Source organism: Mauremys mutica, chromosome 2, assembly GCF_020497125.1.
Source record: "Mauremys mutica isolate MM-2020 ecotype Southern chromosome 2, ASM2049712v1, whole genome shotgun sequence".
NCBI classification, from domain to species: domain Eukaryota; kingdom Metazoa; phylum Chordata; order Testudines; family Geoemydidae; genus Mauremys; species Mauremys mutica.
The window spans coordinates 237,259,544-237,286,407 of NC_059073.1; the positions used below are offsets into that span (position 1 = coordinate 237,259,544).

At 41.6% G+C, this 26,864-nt stretch overlaps 1 protein-coding gene across 1 annotated transcript in view; it reads right to left on the reverse strand.

Moving 5' to 3' along the window:
• Positions 1-10,434: 10,434 nt before the first annotated feature.
• The window catches only part of LOC123363278 (ATP-dependent translocase ABCB1-like), a 114,759-nt gene continuing 98,329 nt past the window's right edge, over positions 10,435-26,864 (reverse strand). The window contains 5 exon segments of the mRNA XM_045004146.1: positions 10,435-10,605; positions 12,024-12,176; positions 14,696-14,857; positions 19,166-19,342; positions 20,552-20,744. Of these exon segments, the coding sequence (XP_044860081.1) occupies positions 10,435-10,605; positions 12,024-12,176; positions 14,696-14,857; positions 19,166-19,342; positions 20,552-20,744 (856 nt within the window).

Sequence of the window (26,864 nt, forward strand, 5' to 3'; positions counted from 1 at the left end):
AGATCCATATTTTACAGAGAGGGAACAGCAGCACAGGGAGACCAAGTGACTTGCCCAAGGTGAGACAGGAAATTTGTGGTGGAGCAGAGAATTGAATCCCTGTCTGTAGAGGTTCAGGCTAATGCCCCAACTACCATACTTCCTACCAGGAAACAGACCATGCTCCCTGCACCATCTCTCACTGAATACATAATTCTTAATAAACATATCAGTTTAGAGAATCTGTGAGATCTGTGATGTCATTGCTGACCACACGGTGGGTGTTCCATCCTTCTTTCATACCCTCAGTCCCTATGAAACTTGCCTTTGATTTTCACCTACATCACTCCATCAACCTACCTAATCTTTTCCCCAAGCGCCATTCAATATCTAGGGCAGCCAGGCTGCAATGGTTAGAAACTAAACTTCGTAGGCCTTGCCAGCTCATAAATCACACAGAGCTATTGTTGCTCATGGGGATGATGTTAGAAGGCAGGGGCGGCTCCAGACCCAAGCACGCCAAGTGCGTGCTTGGGGCGGCATGCCGCGGGGGGCGCTCTGCCCGTCGCTGGGAGGGCGGCAGGCGGCTCCGGTGGACCTCCCGCAGGCGTGCCTGTGGAGGGTCCGCTCGTCCCGTGCGGCTTCGGTGGCCGCGCGGGACCAGTACACCCTCCGCAGGCACGTCTGCGGGAGGTCCACCGGAGCCACGGGACCAGTGACCGGCAGAGCGCCTCTCGCGGCATGCCGCCCTGCTTGGGGCGGCGAAATGTCTAGAGCCGACTCTGTTAGAAGGCCACCCAGACACTGTCCAAGTTAGCAGTGAAGATGTCCTCATGCTGCCCCCTCTCTGCAACGAGTCCCACCACCTCTTGGGGATAGCTGGGTTCCTGCTCACCCAGGTGCTCACTAAACTACATGGGGAGATTTTCAAAAAATAGGACATTTAGGAGCTCAAATTCCACTGGGACTTGGTAAAATTTTCAAACACGTCTAAGCAATGCAGGAGCCTAAATCCTATTCAGAGTCCCACACAGTTACTCCTGGTTAATAAAGCTGTGAAGGAGATATTCAAAAGCAACTGGTCTTCTAAATCCTTTAGCTGCTTTTGAAAATCTACCTCATGGTATTTACTGAGCAGGAATGTTAACTGGAGAAATATTATGTTAGGCAAAAAGTCACAAGTCATAGCATCAGCCATCCAGTTTCCTTCATTTAAAGGTCACTCAGAAAACATACCTTCTTTTGGGACCCAATTCAACTCCCATCAAAACCAATGGAAAGATGCCCAGACTTAAAGGGGAATTAAATCGGGGGCCTTAATTAACTGTTAACTAAATCCACAGGATTCAATATGTGCTACTATAACAATATATATTATTTTAAAATCTAAACCATTATTTCTCTAAGATGAAGCATGCTTCACATAATACTAAATACAATTTCTCATACTTTGCCCATTTGATTTGGGTTGATTCTAGACAACTTGAGATGAATGCGATTCTGATTACTTCCCTGCTGTCCCTTTTTCAAACACAGGCATTTTATTTTAATTTTAGGCAATGTCTCTTTCCTCTCCAGTCAGCACAGTTGGAGCACCCGGGGCCTTTTAAGGGTGAACTGAAAAGGTTTTGTAAATGAACAATGAAAGAATGATCCCCCAATCCGTGAGTCAATTATAACAAATACTGAGTATTGTCTTTAAAAGCCACCTTTGAATTCAAACACCAAGATGAGTGTGTAACTAAATGGAGTACCTGTGTGACCTTACTATTATAATCCTCATCTTTCCTTCCCCCTTCACCATCTACTGTTTGTTATCCTATACATGGTATCTTTTCTTATTTGATATTTTATGCTCCTCAGAGAAGGGACAATGTCTTTCTCTGTGTGTTGTACAGCACATATTATTTTGGCACTAACATAATAAATGACATCTCAGGATAGACTGGTGTACTGTCAGTAGGTGTGACAGAATTCTGTTGTGAGGTTTAACAACATCTTCAAATTTCAGTGGCACAAAGAAATAGTTCAATAAATATTAAACAAAAATGGGGAGAATGTGGGTGCAAATTACATGCAAACCAGTTCAAAGAAAATTACTTATGGACAAGTAAGAATGGACATAAATTAGAGACATTTAAGTAGGATATGGATTAGCCAGGCTATGAGTCTAAATAGCAACACGTTCCTCACATTCAATTAGTTATTTCAAATACTTCCTGAGTGTGAAGTTTAATATTTTATAGTATACCCAAAATATTTATTAAAATTTAATTGGGCAGGGCACAAAATTAAGAGAAACTAGGACTTTTTATACTCACCCAAATAAAGGAGAACTTGCTTTCCTTTAAAATCCACAATATTTCTTTCAAGCATAGAGGTTTTGCTAACAGTGATGTCTTTTCTTGCCAAATACTAAGGTGATTATATTCTACTTACCTGAAAATGAGTGACACCACATCTCTGCCATGTATACTTTTATATATCCTGGTACGTGGTTTTCAATCTTTACTATCTAAGGATCTTATTTTTATTACTATCTAACAAAGTGCTACTGTGACAGCTAGCTAGTTTAGCACTTATACGGTCTCATTAGTGTTGTTACTGAAGCCCAGATTCTCAAAGATATTTTGCTGCTGATTTCAAGGGGAATTAGGCACCTGAATAGCTTTGAGTATCTGGGCCTGACTGCCTTCCAAACACTAATGAATTTATCCTCAGAAGGAAATTTGGAATGTGAGTGATTGATGTGTATTTTCTCTAGAGATAGCATGGAGCCCTTTAAGAGCAGATGAAAGGACCAAGTGATGCTCTCTTGCGCCCCCACCTTCCAGTTCTAGTCAGAATCTAATGAATTGTTAGAAGAGCACAGCTTCCAGCAGTCCTGGATTTTACACTCCAACCCATGTATCTTCACTATGTTAAAATAAGGCAAAAGTAAAAAATGTATTTACAGAACTAGAGCAGAGACTTTCCAATCCCTCATGTTGAGGTCTTCTGGAAGGAAGCCTGAAATGCCACCTACATCTCCTACCTCTGTTCCAATCAGCCCCATATCCTATGTCAGATACAGCACCAAACGGAGAAAGTTTGCTAATAATTTCAAAGCCCTCTAAACAGAACAGATGCCTCCCTCATTGCCGAGAATCCTAACTGTGTCTGGTGCCAACCAACCTTTTTTCCTGTGTGCGTTTTCCTATGCCTAAAACCAGGTTTCAACTGGATATACCATGAACGACAAACTGCTCAATGATTTGATTAAGAATAACTCAAAAATAACCCAATGTAAGATAACTAAATTTACCCAAAATGTCACCCTCAGCTTGAGACCAAATATGAGATTTCAGGGTAATGGATTTTTTTTCATAAAAGTTGGCAATGTCTGAAAATAAAGATTAATAATAAAAGTGTCTTTTTCAGCCTCAGTGTTACAATATGACACATACCAAAGCTGTTTTACAGATGCGGATATTTTCAGGGGGACCTGGGCATCTCAGACTACATTCTAATAAATGACTAGTGGTTTTGGATGCCTTACTTTCCGTGTCCAAAGTGACATGTCGTGGAGGGGCCTGATTTTGAAAAAGGAGCTGAGCTCCCACCATCTGGAAACAAAGCCATTTTAAGGTGTCTTAAATTGGACACTTAAAATCCCAAACACCCCACCTAACCAGCCATTTAAAAAATTTAGGCCAAGATATAATTTTGAGTAGCTCAAAGCACTTCCCCTCAAGAGACATACACTGTTTCCATAAGAAGAAAGTTACAACTGGGTCAACTATTCTTTCTTATCAAACTGCAAATTACAAAATACAGTGAGAACCCACAGCAAGTCAAGTCTTTCAGGGGCATTATCACACTACAATGTTACCAGGAGATTTCATAGAAACTCTCAACTTCTGACTGTGCAGTTATTATCCCTTGTCATACAGAAAATACATATCCAATTCCTAGGGAAACATTTAATTCTTTACAGACAATATCGTGACTCAGTAAGCCATGGTCCATGTTAGGAATGCATGGAGAAAGAGAACCCTGACTCCATGATAGTGGTGGTTCTAAGAGCTGATATGGCTGATTCAGTCAGAATTCCTCTGCGGGAGCACACATCAGAGTGGGAGCTGCAATACAGGGTGCAACATATGCCTTACGATGGGAGCTCTGCTCTCCCTTGCTTCCACTCCTTTCCGGTCCCTTTAGGTAGCGTTTGTACTTGAACCTGGGGAGCACAAGGCCTGTGACAAGCCCAACCAGAAGTGCAGAGGGATGGGAAAAGGCTCCTTGCATCCTTCTCTACTCTGTGAACTCTCTTGCAGGGCCAGCAACAATATAGCCCTTTACTTGTATTGTAACTTTGCATATTTCCGAACTTACCATACACACTGTATTGCACTATGAAACGGGGCTGGTTTGGGCACTTTTGGTGTTGCGTAATACATGATCTACAACTTAGCAATCTACCATCCTTGTAATGATGCACTCTTTCTCCAAACATTGACTTATGGAGTGGTGCCTCTTACTGTGTATTGTGCCATTAATGTCTATATACAGAAGAGGGTGGCTATTACATTGAATTTCTCAAGCCTGGAATTTCTCAAGCACGTGACAGCACCAGCACAGTCCATAGGAATATTCATCTTATTCCCATTTTTCTGTCTCAAATATCTATTTTAAAAAATGAATTGAGTGGGTTCTTGCACATCCACAACATCCAGTCTCTCGTCACATTGTAGTCATTTACTTTAAAAAATGCATGTTAATTAAATCTATCCTTAAATAAGAAACTACCTGAATGATCACACTAAAATAGTTCATATGAGTTCATCTAGCCAGCCATCGGATGGAACAATTGCTCTACTTAAACAATGCTAAACCAATTTTTTCTTTTACTGAATAAATAACGTGAACAAATAACATGAACAGTCTCAATTTGAACTACTTCTCTTAAAAACAATGTACAAATGTAAGGGCAAATCCAACAAGGTACAGCAAGGAAGAAGCACAGTGTTTGAATCCATAAGTTTATAACATTCTGCAAAAACTACTAATTTTAACAAATAAAAAAAATCAATTATTTGAGCAATAGACAAATGTCAGAACTCTGCTTTTATTTACACCCGTGCAGCTTCATTAACTTCAAGGGAATAAACAAAGGCAGAAACGAAGACAGGTAAGTCCTTGTGTTGAACCTCTGCACAAGGGTGAATTTCGCCGTCAGGCCCTGCTGTTGGAAGTTGTATCTAATGGGTATATTGCTGACTTCAGTAAGGTGCATGAGAACAGGTGTCTCCTCACACAAAACAAGGCACAGAAGTGGAGTCTACATGTTTATGACTTTAAATTGATTGGCTTTAAAATGTGTAAGGCGCTTAGAATCCCAGACAGGCCCTATAAAAGCGAATGGAAATAAATACAACCATGAAGATGTAAAAACACAAAGCAACTATGGAGATTGAGAATAACATGGAGTTTTCCTGTGGAAACAAAGGCACATGGCCAGTTTAGAATCCCAGAGTCTCCCAAAGCAGATTTTGAATAGGCATAATTCAGAAACAGATGAATAAACAGTAGTTATATGAATATCTGACCAATTCAAGTGTGGAGGAAGGATTCCTTGATGAGGAAAGGAGTGTTCCCTTGAGATTTGAAACCACTGGATAGGACTGAAAAAGCCCATGTTATTATTTATTATTTAGTTATAAGTCTATTCTAAAACTTTAAAATGAAAAGCTTATACTAAATCAGTTTAAAAATATCTTATTCCAAAAAATAAGAAACATTTTTATGAGTTGGCTCTGTAAAAAACAGAGAATTTTCCTGCCACTTCACCAACAACAGAGTCCAGACAAGACTGATTTACTATACAGCCAAAGTTAAGAGCAAGTTTCTATTGGCTTAGTAAGAACTGATGTATGCCAAAATGTATGCCAATGAGTACATTTTAAACAAGAAGGGCCAAATTTTGGCTTGAGAACCACATAATTTTTATTTATATCCAGCCACACATACAAAGAAGAATTCCCCACACAAGTCATAATTATCACAGGTATTGAAGAAGTGAATGCACTGTTTTTTGGTGGGCACACTCTTAGGGTGGCAAGCCAAAAACATAACCATCAACTTGTACCCTCTCAGATTATTTAATAAATGAGTACATGGAGTTGAAGGTGAGAATGGGATTTTATGATCATGTAGCCTACATAACAGAGATTACAAAATTTCACCCAGTTACTCCTGTATCAAGACCAGAAACTTTTGGAGAACTCGAGAATAGCTTTTAGAAAGACATCCAATCTTGTTTGAAAGACTTAAATACACCAACTCCTTATCTGGGCCTCTCTGTAGTTACTATGGTCCATAATAGCCATTATGTGGCAACACTTTGGAAGAAGGCACAGGTTTTTCCTGTGCCTGTAATGCAGTATATTAGAGTTGCCTTCACCCTTCTATCTTGTTTGACATGCCAGACACCTTCATTCCCAATAAGTAGGACAGCCAGCAACTGCCCCAGATAGCAGATAGCAGTTTCCTGGTTTATTTTGACTGAAAGTGCAGATGCACACTGAAAAAGTATTGCAAAAATGGCACGGAGCAGGAGGGTTTCCATTATGATTGTGTCTAACACTTCTTGCTCACTTTCCAATTGGGAAAAAGAGTTGTTTTAATTGCCAATCCTACAAACTCATCCTGTTATCTGAAAGTCAAAATGAGTTCTTTCCTGCTTGCATACCACCATATTGGCGCCCCCTCCCCCCCACAGTCTGGCACCTGAGGCAGCCGCCTCATTTCGCCTCATGGTAAGGCCAGCCCTGGATATTCTTCTCAGCTGAGGTGGATTTCCTTTTCTTTGTGGTTCTCAACACACGTCTCCTTGAACGCACTAACTTAGGCCAGCATGAGGTACTGAGCATCTTATGTCAGGCGCTACTGTCAGGAAGATTAAAATTCATACCAAGGGCCTCTTTATTGTTCAATGCCACTGGCCAAAGAAGATAAGCATTCATTTGACATAAATAAAAATAATGTTTAGGATAATGGTGGGCATCTGTCAGCACACCAAAGAAAACCAAGTTCAGCAAGTAAAAGCAGGAATATAATTTGGTCATTCAAAAAAGCCATCTGGTTTAAAATTAATCTGGTTTAAAACGAAGTAGGTGGAAACCTCAGGTCACATCCACACACAGACACACACACACACACAAACCTGATTAACAACTGCAACTAAACTTGGTTGCCACTCAACTCTGTTCTTACATGGTATAGCCCAGATTGCATGGATGGGTCAGAATCACGTTATAATGGGATTCAGAACCCTATCCCAGTTGTTAGGAACAAGCTTGAACTTCAACCAAATTTAATGACTGTTTTAGGTGTGGTTGGTTTTAGCTTGTAAATGAGGTCTTAGCTCGGTAGCATGTAGCATACTTTCATAATGAGGTTCTAACACGATTTCCAGTCAAACAAATCTTTATTCAGAGTGGTCAAGGAAATTTCCAATAATAGTAGTTAATCATGGTTAGAATTAGTATAGTTCTTCTCCTACTTTGGCTAGAGTAAGTATACACATAATTAATACCTAAATCTTCATGTGAAAGGTGGTGCAGTAAAATTGTGCTGTGTATGAGGAAAGAGGGTGGATTAATCCATTTGCAATTTGTTATAGGAAAGGCAAGTGAGAAAATGGTGTATTTATAAGAAAAACTTTAGCACTAACCTGCCGCAGCATGGCTTTAAATGCCATATGCCTTAATCTCATTGTTAGGATTTCTCCTGACCTCCCATAAAGGAATCTCTGCAAGAAGAAAAAAACAGTAGTGCCTCATATCTTTGATTTTTACTACTTGTAATTTAAATGGCAGTCTGATGCTATTTATACAGTCATTTATTACAAGCATAGCACAAAATGGTGAGATGTGAATATAAAATTAAAAAAACCAATCAGAGCTGAACAATACAGCTGCAGAACCAGACAGACATTCCCCCATCCCGTCATGCCATGATCACTCAGCTGCCAAATTTAAATCCACAGCCGATTAAAGCAGTTACTAGAGTGCAAACTGCTGTTCCAACCAATTGTTTTATTGATTATGAGAGTTTACCTGCAAAACTCAAGTGATAAAGCAAACACCACCTATAACAGCAAATGTGACGGAGAAAATGTTAGCTTCATGCCGGATCCTCTCCCAATCATCTTTTATTGAAAAGATCTGCAAAAATAGAAGGAAAAACATCCAAATATTTTGTTAGCCAGCCTATTAATAGATGCCGTATAACACTATATAGACTAGAATGGAGTTTCTTACATACTTGGGGAAGAAGAGAGGAGAGCATTTATATGAATGAATATTTCAAGATTAAAATTAACAAGGACTAAGGGTTAAATTTTTAAAAGCCTCACATTGACTTTTCTGCCTCACACTCACTCCCCTCCTGATAGTCATGGTGCTGTACCTCTGCTGCCTGGCTACAGAGAATTACCTTTGTTCAGACCTTTACCCACTGGTCATGGGTGGCAGGTTTGTAGAAATTTTGGTGGTGCCCAGAACCCGCCCCCCCAACTCCGCCCCCCAAACTCCGCCCTCCCCACCTGCCTAAGGCTCTGGGAGGGGGGTTGGGTGGGCGGAGGAGGTCTGGGGTGAAGGTCAAGGGCTGGGGATTAGGGTGAAGGAGAGTTTCAGGGTGCAGGCTCTGGGATGGAGTTTGGGTGCTGGATGCAGGCTCTGGGCTGGGGCAGGGGGTGGGTGTGCAGGAGGGAGTGAGGGGTGCAGGCTCTGGGATGGAGTTTAGGGGTGGGAGGCAGTGCAAAGGGAGGGATACAGGCTTTGGGAGGGAGTTTGAGAGCAGGAGGGGGTGTGTGGGAAGGGGGAGGGGGTGCACGCTCTGGGAGGGAGTTTGGGGATAGGAGGGGATGCAGGGGTGAGGGCTGTGGGGTGGAGGATGAGGGGTTCATGATGCAGGAGGGGGCTCAGGGATGGAGCAGAGGATTAGGGTGCGGGGGATGAGGATTCTGGCTGGTGCTGAAGGGTTCATGATGCAGGAGGGGGCTCAGGGCGGGGGGCAGAGGATTTGGGGGCAGGGGGATGAGGGCTCTGGCAGGGGAGGAGGGGTTTGGGGCATTGGAGAGGCTCAAGGCTAGGGTGGAAGGGCAGGGTAAGGGCAGCCTGCCTTGCCATTAGTGGAGGGCAGGCACTAGGACCCTGGGGCAGCAGACAGCAGTTGCTGCGGGAGCAGGGCTCCACCTAGGAATGTGCTACTCCAGCAGCATAAGCAGGCACGGGAGAAGTGTGCGCTGCTTTCTTTCGGGCAGGGATGGTGGGGGAGACCCGGGGCGGGGGGGACATGACACGTGGTGGGGGGTGGCAGGCAGAGGCCCAGACCTGCTCCAGGCAGGGACGTGGCGGGGCTGGGGGGCGACCCACGGGGGCCGGGGCCCCTCTCCAGGCAGGGCCAGGAAAGAGACCCAGCTCCAAATATTGCTGGAGCAGGGCACCCGGCCCTGAATATTGCTGGAGCTCGGGCACCACAAAAGAATGTAACCTGCCGCCTATGCCACTGGTGTCAGAGACTACAGTAATGATTGTGCCCATTCCCTGGCTTTAGAGCGCTGACACAGCACTGAAGTCAAAATTAGAAGGACTGAAAAAAGCAATCTTGTTAGCAACTGGTTGGTCAGTAACTTCCTAATAGAAGTTGGCCCTCTGATGCCATCAGGAAACCTTTTTTTCTTGATGATATTCCAATAGGCATAATCTTTCAGGAACAGGAGCACTACAAGAGGCCCTATTTCACCCTATTCAGCGCAGAAAGACCCCCATCCACATTAGAGAGAGGAAAAGAAGGTGTGAGCCAGCGATTAGCCCTGGCCGAGATAATTTAGTTGGGGTTGGTCCTGCTTTGAACAGGGGATTGGACTAGATGACCTCCTGAGGTCTCTTCCAACCCTAATATTCTATGATTCTATGATTAAACTACAGGAATGGGAACTTCTCGGTTCTACAACATGATCCAACAATGATATCCTCTGTGGCTTTGGACAACTCACATCTCTCTGCCTCGGTTTGTGTAAAATGGGGATAATCCTTCCTTCCTTTCTTCACAGATAAGTTGTGAGGACTCATTCATTTATGTTCATAAAATGCTTTGTGAATGGGAAAAAGTGCAATATAAATACTAAGGATCAATATACTACAGAGAAACTATGTTAGCCAGAACCATTTTCAAATAGAAAGATGCAAACATGGTATTCCTATGTTCTGAATTGTTTTACAAACCATGTTTATAATCTGCTTATGTTGGGTGCTCAGTGACCCAAGAAACAGTGGTGAAACTATGCTAGCATATGTTTTTGAAGAACTATGTATAAAAATGATTCTAACTACCCTGATTTCACTGAAGTGTACATAGGGCCAACGGTACCAACCAGGTCAACTTAACTAGCCTCCTTCTACAATTACATTACGGAAAGATCAGTACTGCACTTACTGTTATAATTTTAGCAAATATGATGGAAAAGATAGGGTGAAATGCTCCACTAATAACAGCAGTTAGTGTCCCCAGTGCAATGAAAGGCCACTCAGACTTGTTTACTCTAAAAAGCTTGAGGAAAGAAACTTTGGGAAGGTGTTCCTGGAAAAGAAAAACAGATTAAAATCAGATCTTTTATTTTTGTCAAATACAATTCAATTTTATATTTTTAAGAGAGCTGAGCTGCATTATAGTGCTGTCAGGGTTCCCTCCCCACTCTGAACTCGGGGGTACAGATGTGGGAACTCGCATGAAAGACCCCTAAGCTTATTTCTACTAGCTTAGGTTAAAAACTTCCCCAAGGCACAAATCCTTCCTTGTCCTTGGATGGGTACTGTCGCCACCACCAAGGGAGTTAGACAAAGATTTAGGAAAAGGACCACTTAGAGTTCCTGTTTCCACAAAATATCCCCCCAAGTCCCTTCACCCACCTTCCTGGGCAGGCTTGAGAATAATATACCAACCAAATAGGTAACCAAGGTGAGCACAGACCAGACCCTTGGGTTTTTAGGACACTAAAAACCCAATCAGATTCTTAAAAAAACAGAATTTTATTATAAAGAAAAAAGTAAAAGAAGCACCTCTGTAAAATCAGGATGGAAAGTAATTTTACAGGGTAATAAGATTCGAAAGACAGAGGATTCCCCTCTAGGCCAAATTTTAAAGTTACAAAAACACCGGGAATAAACCTCCCTCTCAGCATAGGGACAATTCACAAGATAAAACAAAAGATAAACTAATGCATTTCCTTCCTATTACTTACAATTTGTAATCTTAGATGCTTAGTTCAGGTATGGCTTTGGGAGATGTATTTTCCCTGCCCTGATTCCTTGCTGACCTGGAGAGAACCCACCGAGAGACAAAACAAAAGCCTTCCCCACAGATTTGAAAGCATCTTCTTCCCTCATTGGTTCCCTTTGTTCAGGTGCCAACCAGGTTATTTGATCTTCTTAATCCTTTACAGGTAAAGGAGGGATTTTATGCTACCGTTAGCTGTAAATTCATGACAGGTGCCTACAAGAAGAGTTCAGTTTAAGAACTCTGGACTAATAGAGAACAAGGCAGGTAAATGGAACGACTACAAGTGGTAGGACTGGCGAAAATCCATTCTAAAAACACTCTGGAATACTCTTAACAGCAAACTTTACATGGTACTTTGTACTTACAATCAGTAGCACCTTTCACTCAAGAATCTCAAGAAGCTCTACAAAGGAGGTTATGTATTACCCATATTTTATAGATGAGGAAATGACACATTCAGAAGTGAAGTGATTTGCTGAAAGTTGTACATTGAATCAGTGATACAATTTTAGGAAGAGGACACAGTCCTCTTGACTCTCACTGAAATAATTTTTGATATACACCACCTTTCAGAAATGTTCTGATCTCTCTGGAAGAATTGTGCAGGTTTACCACTGAACTGCTGAATCTTTTTAGGATGAAAACAAAGACCCACAAACCAAACAACCAAAACCAAACCAAAACAAAAAAATCTCGACTACGCTACAGTAAACCATTACCTCTTCGGGTGCAGCTTCTTCTTCAGCCTCTTTTTGTGGAACATGTTTTAAGCTTGCTCTTTTGGAAATCAACCCACTGATGGGGAACACTTCTTCGTGATCTTTTAAGGTAATAGTTTCTGTTGATTCTTCATGGTCTTCTGTTTTAATAGACTTTAACACAACATAAATTCAGTCACAAATACATCCAAAAGGTCAGTGCAGTTGCATTAGGTAGACTTAGGGTGACCAGATGTCCTGATTTTATAGGGACTGTTCCAATTTTGGGGGCTTTTTCTTATATAGGCACCTATTACCCCCCACCCCCGTCCCGATTTTTTACACTTGCTATCTGGTCACCCTAGGTAAACTCCACTTCCATTTGCAGTTTCATGTAGGTTCTTTGAGACCCTGACTGCTATTTTGGATTTAGTCCTCTGATTGAATTTGCTACTCACACCCTTATTTGGCAGAAACATAAGAACATTTCTCCTAGTTATTGGATTCTCACTCCTCACGTCCTGAACTCCAGCTACAGGCATCTTCTGTGTTCTCTACATATTTACACAAAAAGCTAACATTTTGTGCCACGCATTAAGGAAGCCATGCTCACTTTCTTCCAAAGAGCCTAATTCTGTGCAGTTATTCCTGTGAGCTTCCATTGACTTCCATGAGAAATGAGGCTGCTCTGCCTCTTTCAGAAGTGGGCCCAAAAGGTTGTAAGCAAACAATACATTTAAAAATACTTTGAAATATTGTTTTAATTCTGTTTTTCAAATGGTTTGCAAAACTCTTGAGAATACATGTGTGTTCTCCCATTTTAGGCCAAAATCCTGGCCCCATTGAAGTCAGCGGCAAAACTCTTATTGACTTTGATAGAGGGAGGATTTCATTCCTAGTATTTGGAAACAATTTCTTCTGAATTTCCTTCTAGTTTATCTTCCCATGTTGAGATATTGATTATTTTATATATGGTTTTGTAATTTCATAGGTATAGATAGATCCCCTTTTAGGCCCCAAACCAAATCAAGCCAACAGAAAGGAATATAGAAGCTTGAGCACCAAGGACAAGTTAATTAAAACTATCCTCTCTGTATCTCTATGTGAAAAGTTACAAGGACAACTTGCTAATTGTATTAGCACAGCCACAGACAAAGAGTCTGCTGGAGGAGGTGATAAGAGTTGCCATCTGCTGATTAATTATCACTTCAAACAAACATCAGCATGATGAAGCAATTCCCATAGACTTGTATAAGGACAAGACCCTATAAGAACAGAACCAAAAACTCAGGGACTTTAAGTCTGGTTCTGCAACCACCCTCCAGGAGCATCAGATGCGCATCTGACAAGGACTCGGCTCCACCCTCGTGTGCAGGCTACCTGGCCAGTACTCTAGGCTGGTAACTATAACAATTCTGCAGAACTTGTATAAATAAGTATGTAAATGAATAAGGAATAGTAGTGAAATAATATTGAACTGCATATCCTGATTTCTCTCTCTTTCTCTGTATTTACAATAAACATGGCATTTTGCCTTATCCCTCTTATAAGATCCTGTTGGTATTATTTTATTAGTATTATTCCAGCACCCCCAGAGTATCAAAGTGGGTTGATTCTGAATTGCACAGATGAAAGAATCCATGACAGTACAACAGTTCTAAAGTATAGCATATAAGAAAGTTTCCTACTGATATGGTTTAAAACACTATTTCCAGGGTCAGAGCAGGCCATACTCGTTCTGAAACTGTTTTAAAAACAAACAATTTTCAAAGTATATTGAAGAGTTTTCTAAAATACGGCTTAAAAACAGCCTAGTTTTATCTATTGGCCATTCTTAAACTGTGTTGTTAACAGGAGTGGTTTTAAAACCATGGTAACATAAATGGTATGAAAAAAACTGCTTTAAAATTGTTCCACTGTCACAACCTTAGGGCCAGTCCAGGCCTTGTCTGCATTAAACAAAACTACTAGCACGTCTCTCACAGCTGGGCTAGCAATGATGACAGAACCAGGTAGATCAGCCTCTATTCTAACCCTGGATAGAGAACATGGTAGTAAAAATGCCTGTGCTCTGCCTACAGTAAGCTAGCACCATTTCTACCATTGAAGTTGCTCTGGGTGCTAGAGCAACAGTGGGGGAAAAGGCTGAAAATGGTGTATATACACACCTGCACTACAACTGTAATTGTACAAGCACCTGGTTGTCTAGCCGTTAGGGGGCATCTGGATTCTGACAGATTCTGTACATAGTGTGGATCCAACATCAAAATTAGGAAATAGAATTAGACTAGACTGTTATCTTTTCTTTGGAACCACCTTTGTGCTGTGAAAGCTTCCATCCACCCCTTTAGTTGGGATTCCACACACAGCGGTTGCCAAAGGAGCTATGCTACAAGGAAGCTGGAGGGTGGGAAAGGGGGCCTGATTTCAGCACATCCTGGGGTATCTGTGGGTTTGGGGATGCATGGGGGGAGGAGCAAACCCCAGTGACATGTACGAACAGAACAATCTTGGTTTTTTGCAGGAGGCGGTGATTTGGCTTTTAGTTACCATCGTGCCTCTCACTTCTTGGCAGAGTAAAGAACTTAATGCACGAACTAGTGTATGCGTAACCTGCTTATTTTCAATAAATGAAGTTGATATGTCACAAACAAGGACTTTCACAGCAAAACTTTGGTATCTTTGTAAGGTACCTGTTCTGTTGCAAGTGAATAATATAACCCCCTTTTCTCCATCAGCTCTGAATGTGTTCCTACTTCAGCCACAGCACCATCCGCTATGGCCACTATTACATTTGCAGTCCGAATGGTGGAAAGCCGATGAGCTATTACAAGAGTGGTTCGACCTTTGCTGGCCTGTAAACAAACAACCAAATTGTCATTTGTGTCCCCTGTGGCTTGGAGATTTAGTGCAATTTACTCTAATTGGTCATATTGAGACTGTAGTTCCTCCAATCGATTTCATTTGCTAAACATCCTGACAATCCGTGAGTTTTTCCACAGCTGGCAACTAAAACCTTTCATATCCTGGTCCTGTCTCTGCTGAGCTACAGGAGACCTGCTTGCCGGCATCCACACTCAGCAAACTCAGAAAGCTTCTTTTGCTTCGCCTGATTTTCTTGACTCTCTCTCTTTTTAATTATTCAAAATTAGAAAAGCTAAACTCTGAGCTGCTTTAGGTTATGCCACATGGAACAGTCTCATAGGGACTGATTCCTTGCAGAGACTCAGATGGAACAACAGGACAGGGCAGGCCCACTGCTCAGTGAGGAGGGAGAAACAGTAACAGGAAACTTGGAAATGGCAGAGATGCTTAATGACTTCTTTGTTTCGGTCTTCACCAAGAAGTCTGAAGGAATGCCTAACATAGTGAATGCTAAGGGGAAGGGGATAGGTTTAGAAGGTAAAATAAAAACAGAACAAGTTAAAAATCTCTTAGAAAAGTTGGATGCTTGCAAGTCACCAGGGCCTGATGAAATACATCCTAGAATACTCAAGGAGCTAACAGAGGAGGTATCTGAGCCTCTAGTTATTATCTTTGGAAAATCATGGGAGACGGGAGAGATTCCAGAAGACTGGAAAAGGGCAAATATAGTGCCCATCTACAAAAAGGGAAATAAAAACAACCCAGGAAACTACAGACCAGTTAGTTTAACTTCTGTGCCAGGGAAGATAATGGAGCAAGTAATTAAGGAAATCATCTGCAAACACTTGGAAGGTGGTAAGGTGATAGGGAATAGCCAGCATGGATTTGTAAAGAACAAATCATGTCAAACCAATCTGATAGCTTTCTTTGATTGGATAACAAGTCTTGTGGATGTCCAAAATAGATTGCGGTTCGATCAGCGTTCTATTGGGAGAGGAAAATCAGGCAGGACCAGAATAAGGTGCAAAGCCAAGTGGCTGCGTGTATTTGGGGGAAAGTTACAACTTGGGCCACTGGAGAGAGGCAATTGTTAGATGGGATGTTGTTAGGCAATATAAACAACCCAAAAATCATTAACAGTACAATTGTATACTGCTCACTGCACCACACTGGATAGGCAGACACACCAATCACACAAGATGGGAATCGGGTTTGTCAGGGCGGTGCCCGGTGCAACACAGGAAAGAGACCCACAGGCCACTGCCTCAACCACCCTTGCTTTCACACTAAGGGTAAACCCAGAGTGTGGTGCGGCTGCAGTTGGGCAGATTCCACTCACACAGACCGCGGGGACAGGAACCCCTTGGTCAGCTAATCCCCAGGTGGAGACAGCTCCCAGACACAAACACTCCGGACAAAGACAGAGCAGTGACTCACACACTTAAAACAGTTTACAATAAACAATTTATTAAAACCTTAAAACAACTATACACCTAGGCAATTGTGCAATAATGAGCTCAATACTTTAATCCTTAACACTGTGTACACACTTGGTACTGGGTTAGGGAGGGGAAAAATAGGAGGCTACATAAGCAAACTGCCAGAAATTAGAAAACAAATACCGCACTCCAGGCGCAGCTGACCAGCAGAGCAGACACCAGAAGCATGATGAGGTGCCAGGAACAGGTCCAAGGCGACAACGAAGATGACACGACACGAGCTAGCTATACCGGGAGGAGACCCTGGCCGAAAGGTTGATCAGGTCCTTCAGCTGACACGCGGATACTCCACCCAGATTTTGGGGGGAAACCTAGTTTTATAGAAAGGGTCTCACTCACTCGTGTCAACATCTGATTGGTCCCTGGTTCCCCCTCCCTCCAGGCTTCGAGCTGTTGCCCCCCACGCTGGCAGGATTTGCACACGGCACACTGGGGTATCTGGGCAGAATTAGGTCTCTGTATACAGTACTCTGGAGTTGCTGGGCAGAACTAGCCTGACCTCCAGACGACCGGGCCCAAAAAGAGCGGGAAAATGCATAGTACGGAGTTGCTGGGCAGAATCAGGTCTTTGCACACTGCACTAGTCTGACCTTTAGACGGCCCAACAGAAAAAAAAAAGCAGGAAAGTACACACAGCACTTTAGTGTTGCTGGGCAGGATTAGGTCTCTGCCCTTTCCTATGCAACAAGAACCTGGTCCAAGATGGAGGCTGCCTTGTCCTTTTAACAGGACAAGATGGCCGTGGACTGACAATTGACCATACAGAGCCATAACTGCGTATCAGGTTGTGACCGCGGATAAGGGAGAAGCAGTGGATGTGATATACCTAGACATTAGTAAGGCATTTGATACGGTCTCGCATGATATTCTTATCAATAAACTAGGCAAATACAACTTAGATGGGGCTACTATAAGATGGGTGCATAACTGGCTGGATAACCGTACTCAGAAAGTAGTTATTAATGGTTCCCAATCCTGCTGGAAAGGTATAACAAGTGGGGTTCCGCAGGGGTCTGTTTTGGGACCGGCTCTGTTTCAATATCTTCATCAACGACTTAGATATTGGCATAGAAATTATGCTTATTAAGTTTGCAGATGATACCAAACTGGGAGGGATTGCAACTGCTTTGGAGGACAGGGTCATAATTCAAAATGATCTGGACAAATTGGAGAAATGGTCTGAGGTAAACAGGATGGAGTTTAATAAAGACAAATGCAAAGTGCTCCACTGAGGAAGGAACCATCAGTTTCACATATACAGAATGGGAAGAGACTGTCTAGGAAGGAGTAGGGCAGAAAGGGATCTAGGGGTTAGAGTGGACCACAAGCTAAATATGAGTCAACAGTGTGATGCTGTTGCAAAAAAAGCAAACGTGATTCTGGGATGCATTAACAGGTGTATTGTGAGCAAGACACGAGAAGTCATTCTTCCACTCTACTCTGCACTGGTTAGGCCTCAACTGGAGTATTGTGTCCAGTTGTGGGCACCGCATTTCAAGAAAGATGTGGAGAAACTGGAGAGGGTCCAGAGAAGAGCAACAAGAATGATTAAAGGTCTAGAGAACATGACCTATGAAGGAAGGCTGAAAGAATTGGGTTTGTTTAGTTTGGAAAAGAGAAGACTGAGAAGGGACACGATAGCAGTTTTCAGGTATCTAAAAGGGTGTCATCAGGAGGAGGGAGAAAGCTTGTTCACCTTAGCCTCTATGGATAGAACAAGAAGCAATGGGCTTAAACTGCAGCAAGGGAGGTTTAAGTTGGACATTAGGAAAAATTTCCTAAATGTCAGGGTGGTTAAACACTGGAATAAATTGCCTAGGAAGGTTGTGGAATCTCCATCTCTGGAGATATTTAAGAGTAGGTTAGATAAACATCTATCAGGGATGGTCTAGACAGTATTTGGTCCTCCCATGAGGCAGGGGACTGGACTCGATGACCTCTCGAGGTCCCTTCCAGTCCTAGAGTCTATGAATCTATAAAACATGAACTAGGTATCTTTTAAAGGGCAGTTAGAGCACAACAATTTACCACGTTTCACAAATCACACCCCTTTGGTGCACTTTGCCAGTGCAATGTAGACAAATCGTTCGTCAGTGCTGAGGATCTATTTTTTGGAGTGACATGCAGTGGAATAATAATCAATGCACACTTCTTCGGCAGTGCACATCTCTATGAAAAGCATTAACTAGAAAGTATCAAGATTTACACACCCAAAAGATTAACATTACCGTAGCACTTCTTAATACCCCATTTGGCATTTTTGTTAGCATTGGTCTGATGATCTGAAAGTACAGAAATATCTATTGTACCAATTCAGATGTTTGTGTATTTAAAATTGATTTTCAAGAAACAGACAAGATGTTGATTCTAAAAGTTCTAACAGTGACAAATTATTTGCCAAAGGGCAAATGTTGCCCTCAATGATTTGCACCCTATTTACAATCTGGTGGTAGCCAATGGGTTTGCATGTGCATCAGGGCAACTTTTGGGCCCCATAACCACATAACAATACATTCATTATATCTTAGTGATTTAGACCCCAGTCTTGCACTGAGGGCTTACCCGTACAGAGCCTCACTGCAGGACTGGGCCCTGGTCAGAGTTACCATGTGGTTACTGTTGTTCCCAATGGGGCTACAGCATTGTTACAGCTGAAGAATGGGCAGCATTTGGCAGTAATTGAGTAAATCACCCCTGTCATTGCAGTACAATAATAATCTTGTTCATCTATTCCTTGCTTTGAAAGAAAATATATTTGATTGAAGAAGATGGAAGTAGAGGTTGTGTCATTAGCCCAGCATTTATCTTTTCCAGTGCGGCTTGGACTACTGACTCACTTTCTGTATCCAGGGCAGATGTGGCCTCATCTAACAAGAGAATTTTAGGGTTGCGAATCCAAGCTCAAGCTATGGCTATTCTCTGCTTCTGGCCACCACTCATCTGTGCTCCTCTTTCTCCTACAAGGGTATTGAATTTCTGAGAAAATAGCAGCGACACCATCAGTTTTGCAGTATAGACAATTAACCACTAAACAGAGCTTGATCCACAGTCCATAGAAGTCTATGGAAAGAAAGACACGCCACCCCCCAACCTTGATTTCAATGGACTTTGGATCAGGCCTACAGTGAGAGCAAGATAATTATGTATTATGGGAGCAGCCTAGTGAAATAAAAGCTAAGGTTATAGATTGTCTGATCCCCAGAGTGCAGGACACAAATCCCATTTGAAATGAAATCTACACAAGTCATTTTCAGTAGCAAAAATCTTCCCACAAGTAGGTGGTCATGGCATTTTTTCAGATGGGGTACTAAGGACCAGAGGGGCAGCCCAAGGCGATAGAGGGAGTTTCTGCTTGATCTGGTACTGAAACACAGGTTTCTGATGTGAAAGACCCACATTTTATTCACTCAGCCACAGCACCCCTCAAAAAATACATGTCAGATCTGCTGCCCTGATTCAGCCAGGTACTGAAGCACCTGCATAACTTGAAGCACTTGGGTGACAAGATAGCAAGTGTAAAAAATCGGGCTTGGGCTGGGAGGGGGGGTAATAGATGCCTATGTAAGAAAAAGCCCCCTATAAAATCGGGACATCTGGTCACCCTATGAAGCATGTAAGTAGTTCTATTGACTGTGAGGATACTCATGTGCCTGAAGTCATGCTCATGCTCAAGTGCCTTATTGAACTGGTGCCTTTGTGCCATAAGCACTACACCGATCACCACCTTATATGCCTAAAAATACAAATTTTGAATGACACTGCAAATTCCACTCGTGGCCACACGGTGGCTGTAAAAAACAATGTTTTGTGCTTACATTTATCAGCTGCTGCTGAGTTTTGGTTACCATATTCTGTGATTTTGCAGAGGGGCAGCTGTCCCTCAACTTGGGGCTGAGATTGAAGGAAAGACAACCATAGTTCTTACTTTTAAGATGCATTTATATCAGAGTCATCCATGCTTCCAGCTTTTGGATTCACAGTTATCCCTCCCCTGACCCCAGCCTAGATTTGTTTCCATTTCCTTAGATGTCTGTTTTCAGAGAATTTAGAGAAACATTGCAATTGCTGGAAATTCCTTCTGTCACAAACACACAAAAAATGGTTTCTTTTATGGTCATATCTCAATATCTCACTTTATTTCAGTTCATTTCCAAGAATGCAGGTTATTTTAAGTACCATACTTACATCAGGAAACTCCATGATAAAATCGTAAGCATTTGCTTCTTTTGCTGCATTCTCAATTTCTTCATCAGTTACATCCTCTCGACCATATCTTATATTGTTTCTAATTGTTGTCCCAAACAGAACAGGTTCCTGACTGACCACACCAATGAATTCTCGGTAACGTCTCAGATTAAGGGACTTTACGTCGTGTCCACTGTGATCTAAAGAAAGAAAAAGACTATGAGAGCCTGAGGTTGTATATTATTATTTTTCTTCTTATTTTGTATTACTGTAGCACCTAGAAACCCTGGTCATGGACCATGACCGCATTGTGCTAGGTGCTGTTCAAACACAGGTCAAAAAGACACTCCTGTTCTTGAATCTTTCTAAACCTACAGATGTTTAGGACAAAATCTTCCCATTCAGTTTGTTAGGGCAGATTTAGGATTCATGAGAAAAGTGAGGATTTATTTTTGTTTCAGTGAAGAAATAGTCCTTGGCCAGATGTTTCCATACACCAAGTGGAGATTTGCCTCTGCCAGCACCACATCTGCAGTAAGGCCAAAGTAAAGGAAAAAGGAAGGGGCCCTCAATCTGAATCCTTCCATCCCTTACATAGTGTTGGCTGGAGATATTTTTCATTTTTGCAGGAGAGGAAAACTTGAAACCAGCAGAGGCCATTTCTGCTTATCAATCGTATGGTATTATGGTTTTCTTGACACACACCCTAAGGCCTGCATGAAGCATGGTGCAAGGAGGATAGATGGGGAAAAGAACAACCATCCTGTATCTTAAATGGGAGATCAATCCAATGCAGGTAATCCATAAGGTGAAGGAGGTAACACAAGGTTTGGCACTTTACACTTTAGCTGTGCTCAGAAATGCCCAAGAAAATTCTTTGTCTGGATAGCAAATAGGAGAGGACAGATATAAGCGTCAGGCAATCGTTGAGACCAACACCAGTCTTCTACGTGCACTCTCACAGGACTGTGCGACACTGAAGCCGGGGTGGAGTGTGCTTGGCTGTATTTTGTTACAGTGTTGTTTTTTCCCATTTCACACATGAGGGGGATCACCATTACGTAGTGGTCTGGAGGACAGAGTTGCGAGAAGGTCAAGCCCAGAGACTGTCCTGTCAGGACCCTGACCCATCTCTCCAAAACTCGCTTGCCAATTCACAGCACCAGGACAAGAAGTTCAGGTTCTGGAGTGAGCAGCAAGGATGGAGTAACTTAAGTATGGATAATCAGTGGCCTCACCTTCCTATGTGGTCATGTTACCTCAATCAAATTAGATACATATATGGCCCTATCAGCATGGCATATGAACACCCCTAAAGTAGTTAAGCTTAAAAAACAATAGCTTCTCTCTCCTCTCATCACATACTGTATTAAATACCATGAGACCCCAGGTCCCTCGGAGGAGTGTAGATCTGATCAGCTAGATCTACTGGAGCTAGATCTGAATAGCAGATAGCAGGTGATTCAAACTGAGATCTGGGGCCAGACTCATTGGCAAAGATCTGCCAGCAAAGGAGAGATCTGCATTTAGAGGGTGCCTCCTGAATAATATTTAATAGTTAAACCTTATATTTATTTCAATTCAAGGCAATATCTACCCTCCACAGGAAACCCTATAAACAACACTGTTTAAGCAAGTAGGCTACCCAACATTCAGGACACCAGCCAAGTGTGTGTTTGGGTGTTCTAAATCCAAGCTGAGCATCTGCAACAAATTCCTAATGTAAAGGGTGAGGCTGCTCAGAACAGAAAACACACGACAGTATTTAAAAAGCTCCCAATGATTTTATGTAACTTACAAGTGATCCACACTCTGAGGGCTGTAAGGCTCACTTTGTAAGAGTTAGACTTTTGTTAAATCTCCCAGCATCAGATGGGAGGAACAGTGGCTGATTGGCTCAAAATCTCATGTATTATAGTTGGGTACAATATCCCCAACTTTGTGCTCCACTTGTCTCCTTTTTCCTTGAGGACTTGTATAGCTATAATTCTTTGTATATTACTATTTTAATACCCATGTAAACAGTACTATGCTCTAGAATGGCTGTACTCACCACTCCTTCCTGTGAATCATAAAACCTCTGAAGCAGCTGGACCATTGTGCTCTTAACACATCCACTGCTTCCAACCAATGGCACCGTTTGTTCACAGTCAATTTTCAGAGTGAGAGCTTTCAAAACCTTATGGTAGTTAAAAATAAAATAAAAAGTAGAAACAATCTCAAATTAACGAGATTCTGTCACTTAGGGTGACCAGAGGGCAAGTGTGAAAAAACAGTACAGGGGGTGGGGGGAAAATAGGTGCCTATATAAGAAAAAGCCCCCAAAAATTGGGACTGCCTATAAAATTGGGACATCTGGTCACTCTACTGTCACTAAATCCTGCCAGGTTTATCCCTGATACATTTTAAAAACGCACTCATTCCCATTGCAAAATCTGGCTCTTGATCTTGTCTCATACCTCAACCATTGGAACCTGTCCTTCCTGACACCTCACATACTCTAATTTGTCCAGTGTTCTGCAGCAAAAAGTCATCTACTGACATGATTCTGACCACATTCAGTCCCTCTTGAAAGTCCTTCCATTGGCTCCTGCATGCCTCCTGCATCACATTCAAGCCCCTGGGCTCACCTTTAGGACCCTGCATAACTTTGCTCCTTCCAATCTCTCTTCTCTTCTCCTTTTTAGAGGCCACAACCTTTCTTGCCTCACTCAGCTCAAACATTCCTTTGGCTAACAACCCCTTTTTACATTCTTCTCCAACACTCTTCTCCATGCCTTCTTTGATGTTTCCTCTCTACGCATGGAACTCAAATCAACCTCCTGACTCCAAACTGCTGTGCTTCCATCCTATCCTCTAAAGCACACAACTCTTTTAGCATAATACACAAGTAACATGCCATATTTCAAGATGAAGTCACTGTGACTACAACACAGCACAGAATAGGTGTTTCTTCCTACCTGGACATCTGGTCTTGAAGGATAACTGAATTGTACATTAATAAATTCAAGAGTTCCCTTTATGTGACAGAGTATGTGTCCATCTGAAGAAAAACTATCTATAGACATGCATCCGACGAAGTGGGTATTCATCCACGAAAGCTCATGCTCCAATACGTCTGTTAGTCTATAAGGTGCCACAGGACTCTTTGCTGCTTTTACAGATCCAGACTAACACGGCTACCCCTCCGATTACGATCTATAGTGGGTTTCTGGGGAGTGGAAAAAATTAAAATTTAAGCAAATAATTTACAAATGCATAATTGAGGGAGGGAGATATTATAGCCTGAATATTTCATATTTTTTAGTCTACAGTTTAAAACATCTCCCACACCACACCTGCTTTAGCATTGGGTAGTTTGCAATCTAAGACTAACTGCCACAGTTACTTTGCTTTGGTAACTGCATTCTATTGTTTGCAATTTCCTTTTAAGAGCCTGAAACATAATGTTTCCTGCTAAGCCAGTTTGGTCTTTTTCCATTTGACAAACACTATTTTTTTCCTCCTTTATTTTTCAATGGAAATTACCATGGCTTTTTGCTTTTTACTACTTTATTTTTCTATTGGCATTGTTAGTGCTCTCATATAAGATAATAGCCCAATTATGAGGACAGGGTAGAAGGGTCCATACCTGATCAATGATCTTGAAAACTTTAAAGGCAGCTCCTCTAGCAATAGAGAAAGTTTCACAGTGTGGTGCTGCAGTGCCAAGGCAATAACTACTAAAAGTTACACAGAAGAAAACCTAGAAGAAGAAGAAGATGAAACCCACACTGAAAACAAATCCAAAATTAAAGGCTGGTCCTATAGTCTTGATTTAGGCAACACTCCCATTTCTGACCATTGGAGCTATGCCTCAGAAAAGACCGCAGGATCAGCCCCAGCATCGATTGTGTCATTCACAAGACATTCCTAAGTATCGAAATAATTAAGTTTAAACCTTGGAATTCCAGCATAATACCTTATAGTCTGGAACAATAGAAATTGAGAAGGGTTTTTGGCAAAATTCTATGGAATTTCGACATAAAACAGAAAGAAAAAGACTATTTTTGTTTTCTGTTCTATTTGTCTCTATTGTAGTATATTTTAACACCAAATATTGTTAAAAATACAAAAAGGTCATTCAAAAATATTTATTGGCTCATTAAAGTGAATGGCCTTTACCGCTGCTAGATCAAGTTTTACAGAAAACTCAGAAAACCCGCAAACCACACTGCGAAAGTCCAGCATATCTTTAGCTGACTACACCATAAATCCCACTATTACTCTGAGTTTTAAGGCAACCAGTAAATAGAGTTTCAATTTTCCAAACAATTCAAAACTCCACATAGTCAAACTTTCAACTTTATTCAATAGAATATCCTTCAAATGAAGAGAAACACAAGATGTGAGGAGTACATGCAGTCACCCTACCTAAACAGCTGATCACAGAATTTTGTGAGGAAGAATCTATTAGGCAAATGTCACCTTCTCTTTCTGTTTGTGGAAAATCCATGAGCAGATTATGATTTTTTCTAATTTTGTTAGTTATTTTAAATGATCTGAATACGTTTTCAATTAACTTCATTTACTGTTTATTTAGTTCTGATTGGTCATATAGTCGCATGGTATTGTTTCTGTTCTCTGACTGCAATTATTATAATCCTTGTATCTGGTGTGAATGCTTCTGGAAAGCAAATTTAACATTCATCTTCTATGCACATTTGTGGCTGGTAAAACAAACTGCATGAATGTTCATGGAAAACAAACACAGAAGAGACGCAAATATGGCAGAGACAAATTTTTATACAAATTCAAACTAATATCATGAAAGAAATCACTATTTGCCTCACTCTATTAGATAAGCATGTTGGCTGAAACAGCTAATGACTGTGAAGTGCAAAATCAGGTGGATTTAAGTCATCTTTATTTGACCTCAGAGTGAAAACTTCACTGAGAAGAATGGGGGAAAATTTTACATCTGCTTTATTGTTACATTAAAAAAGACAACAACAAACCAGTTATGTGGTGACGATTCTCTTCTGCCTATCTAAATTCTTATAGTAGTGCCCATTACCCTGGTATCCAAACACAACTTCACAATCAAAAGGCGCAAGGAACTTAATTTTAAACTTATATTTTACAGAACAGCAAACAAACCCAGCCTCTTGTCCGCGAGGAAGTTACAGAAAGAACCCCACAGCCTATGGCCTGAGCAGTTTGCGGATTCTCCACAAATACGATATCCTCTTTGGCCCTGCATTTAGCCAACAGAATCATATACTCAACATCACCGTCACAATGAAGTTGGTTTGTAGAAAGACAGCTGATGTGAAAATATGGCACTTACAGCCAGGACAGTCTCCAATTAAATAGCCAATATGTCTCAACAAGAATGAAGGTAGTTCAATACCAAAACCCAAGGCCGTAGCATCCATTTATAATTAGGTACAAAAAATCAAGAGACAGCTTAGAATCAATAGCCCTTTTTTATACCAAGGTTGTTTTGCTTCTCCTAGTTTTATTTGTATATCTGTTAAAAAGACAAACATATGTTAGTCATTGTGGCTGCAGACAAAGTTATACATTAAAAAAATGACATTAACTATTGAGCAGAGTCAGACCTGATTGATTTCCTTCTCTTGTCCTCGCAAAGGCCTAACAACAGTTTCGCACTGGAAGGACAGGATTTCTTCTGCTAATGCACCTGCTTTGGTATAGGCTGTTAATCTCCTTACTGGGTAATGTGATGATTCAGCTACAGTCAATGGGAGCAGAAATGAAGTGAACTTCTCAAACAAATTGAGAGTAGCTCTATACCTCATATTTATTATGTTATTTCTCCAAGCAAAGAACTGCCAGATTCACAATGATCTTTAGAAGTGCTGCCTGGGTCATTATTCTGTGTGTGATCAAGTATCCAATCTTGCAAATACTACCGTGCTGATGTAAGTATGCACTATCCCAGTAATGTTTACAGAATTGGACCCATAAGAAACATTTAAAATTCTGTTCCATATGTACAGAACTTGTTATGGAATATAACTTAGAAGCATAAATATCTGTGATCTTATAACTCTGTCCCGGCAGTCTACTAGACCTACCTAAACAGGATGAGTGCAGAGATGTTCATTAATCAGGATTCCCAACACCACACCTAGAGACCTTGCTCTGGGCTAAGTGAGGCCAGGAGAAAAATGCTAGGCCCAGAAGGGGAGGGCTATTGAATCTTCTCATCTTTATTTGTAACAGGTAGTGGTCCTCCTAAACACATGCCTTTATGATTTTAACATTGTTTTTGAGATCTTAAAATGTATAAATAATCTGTTACTGA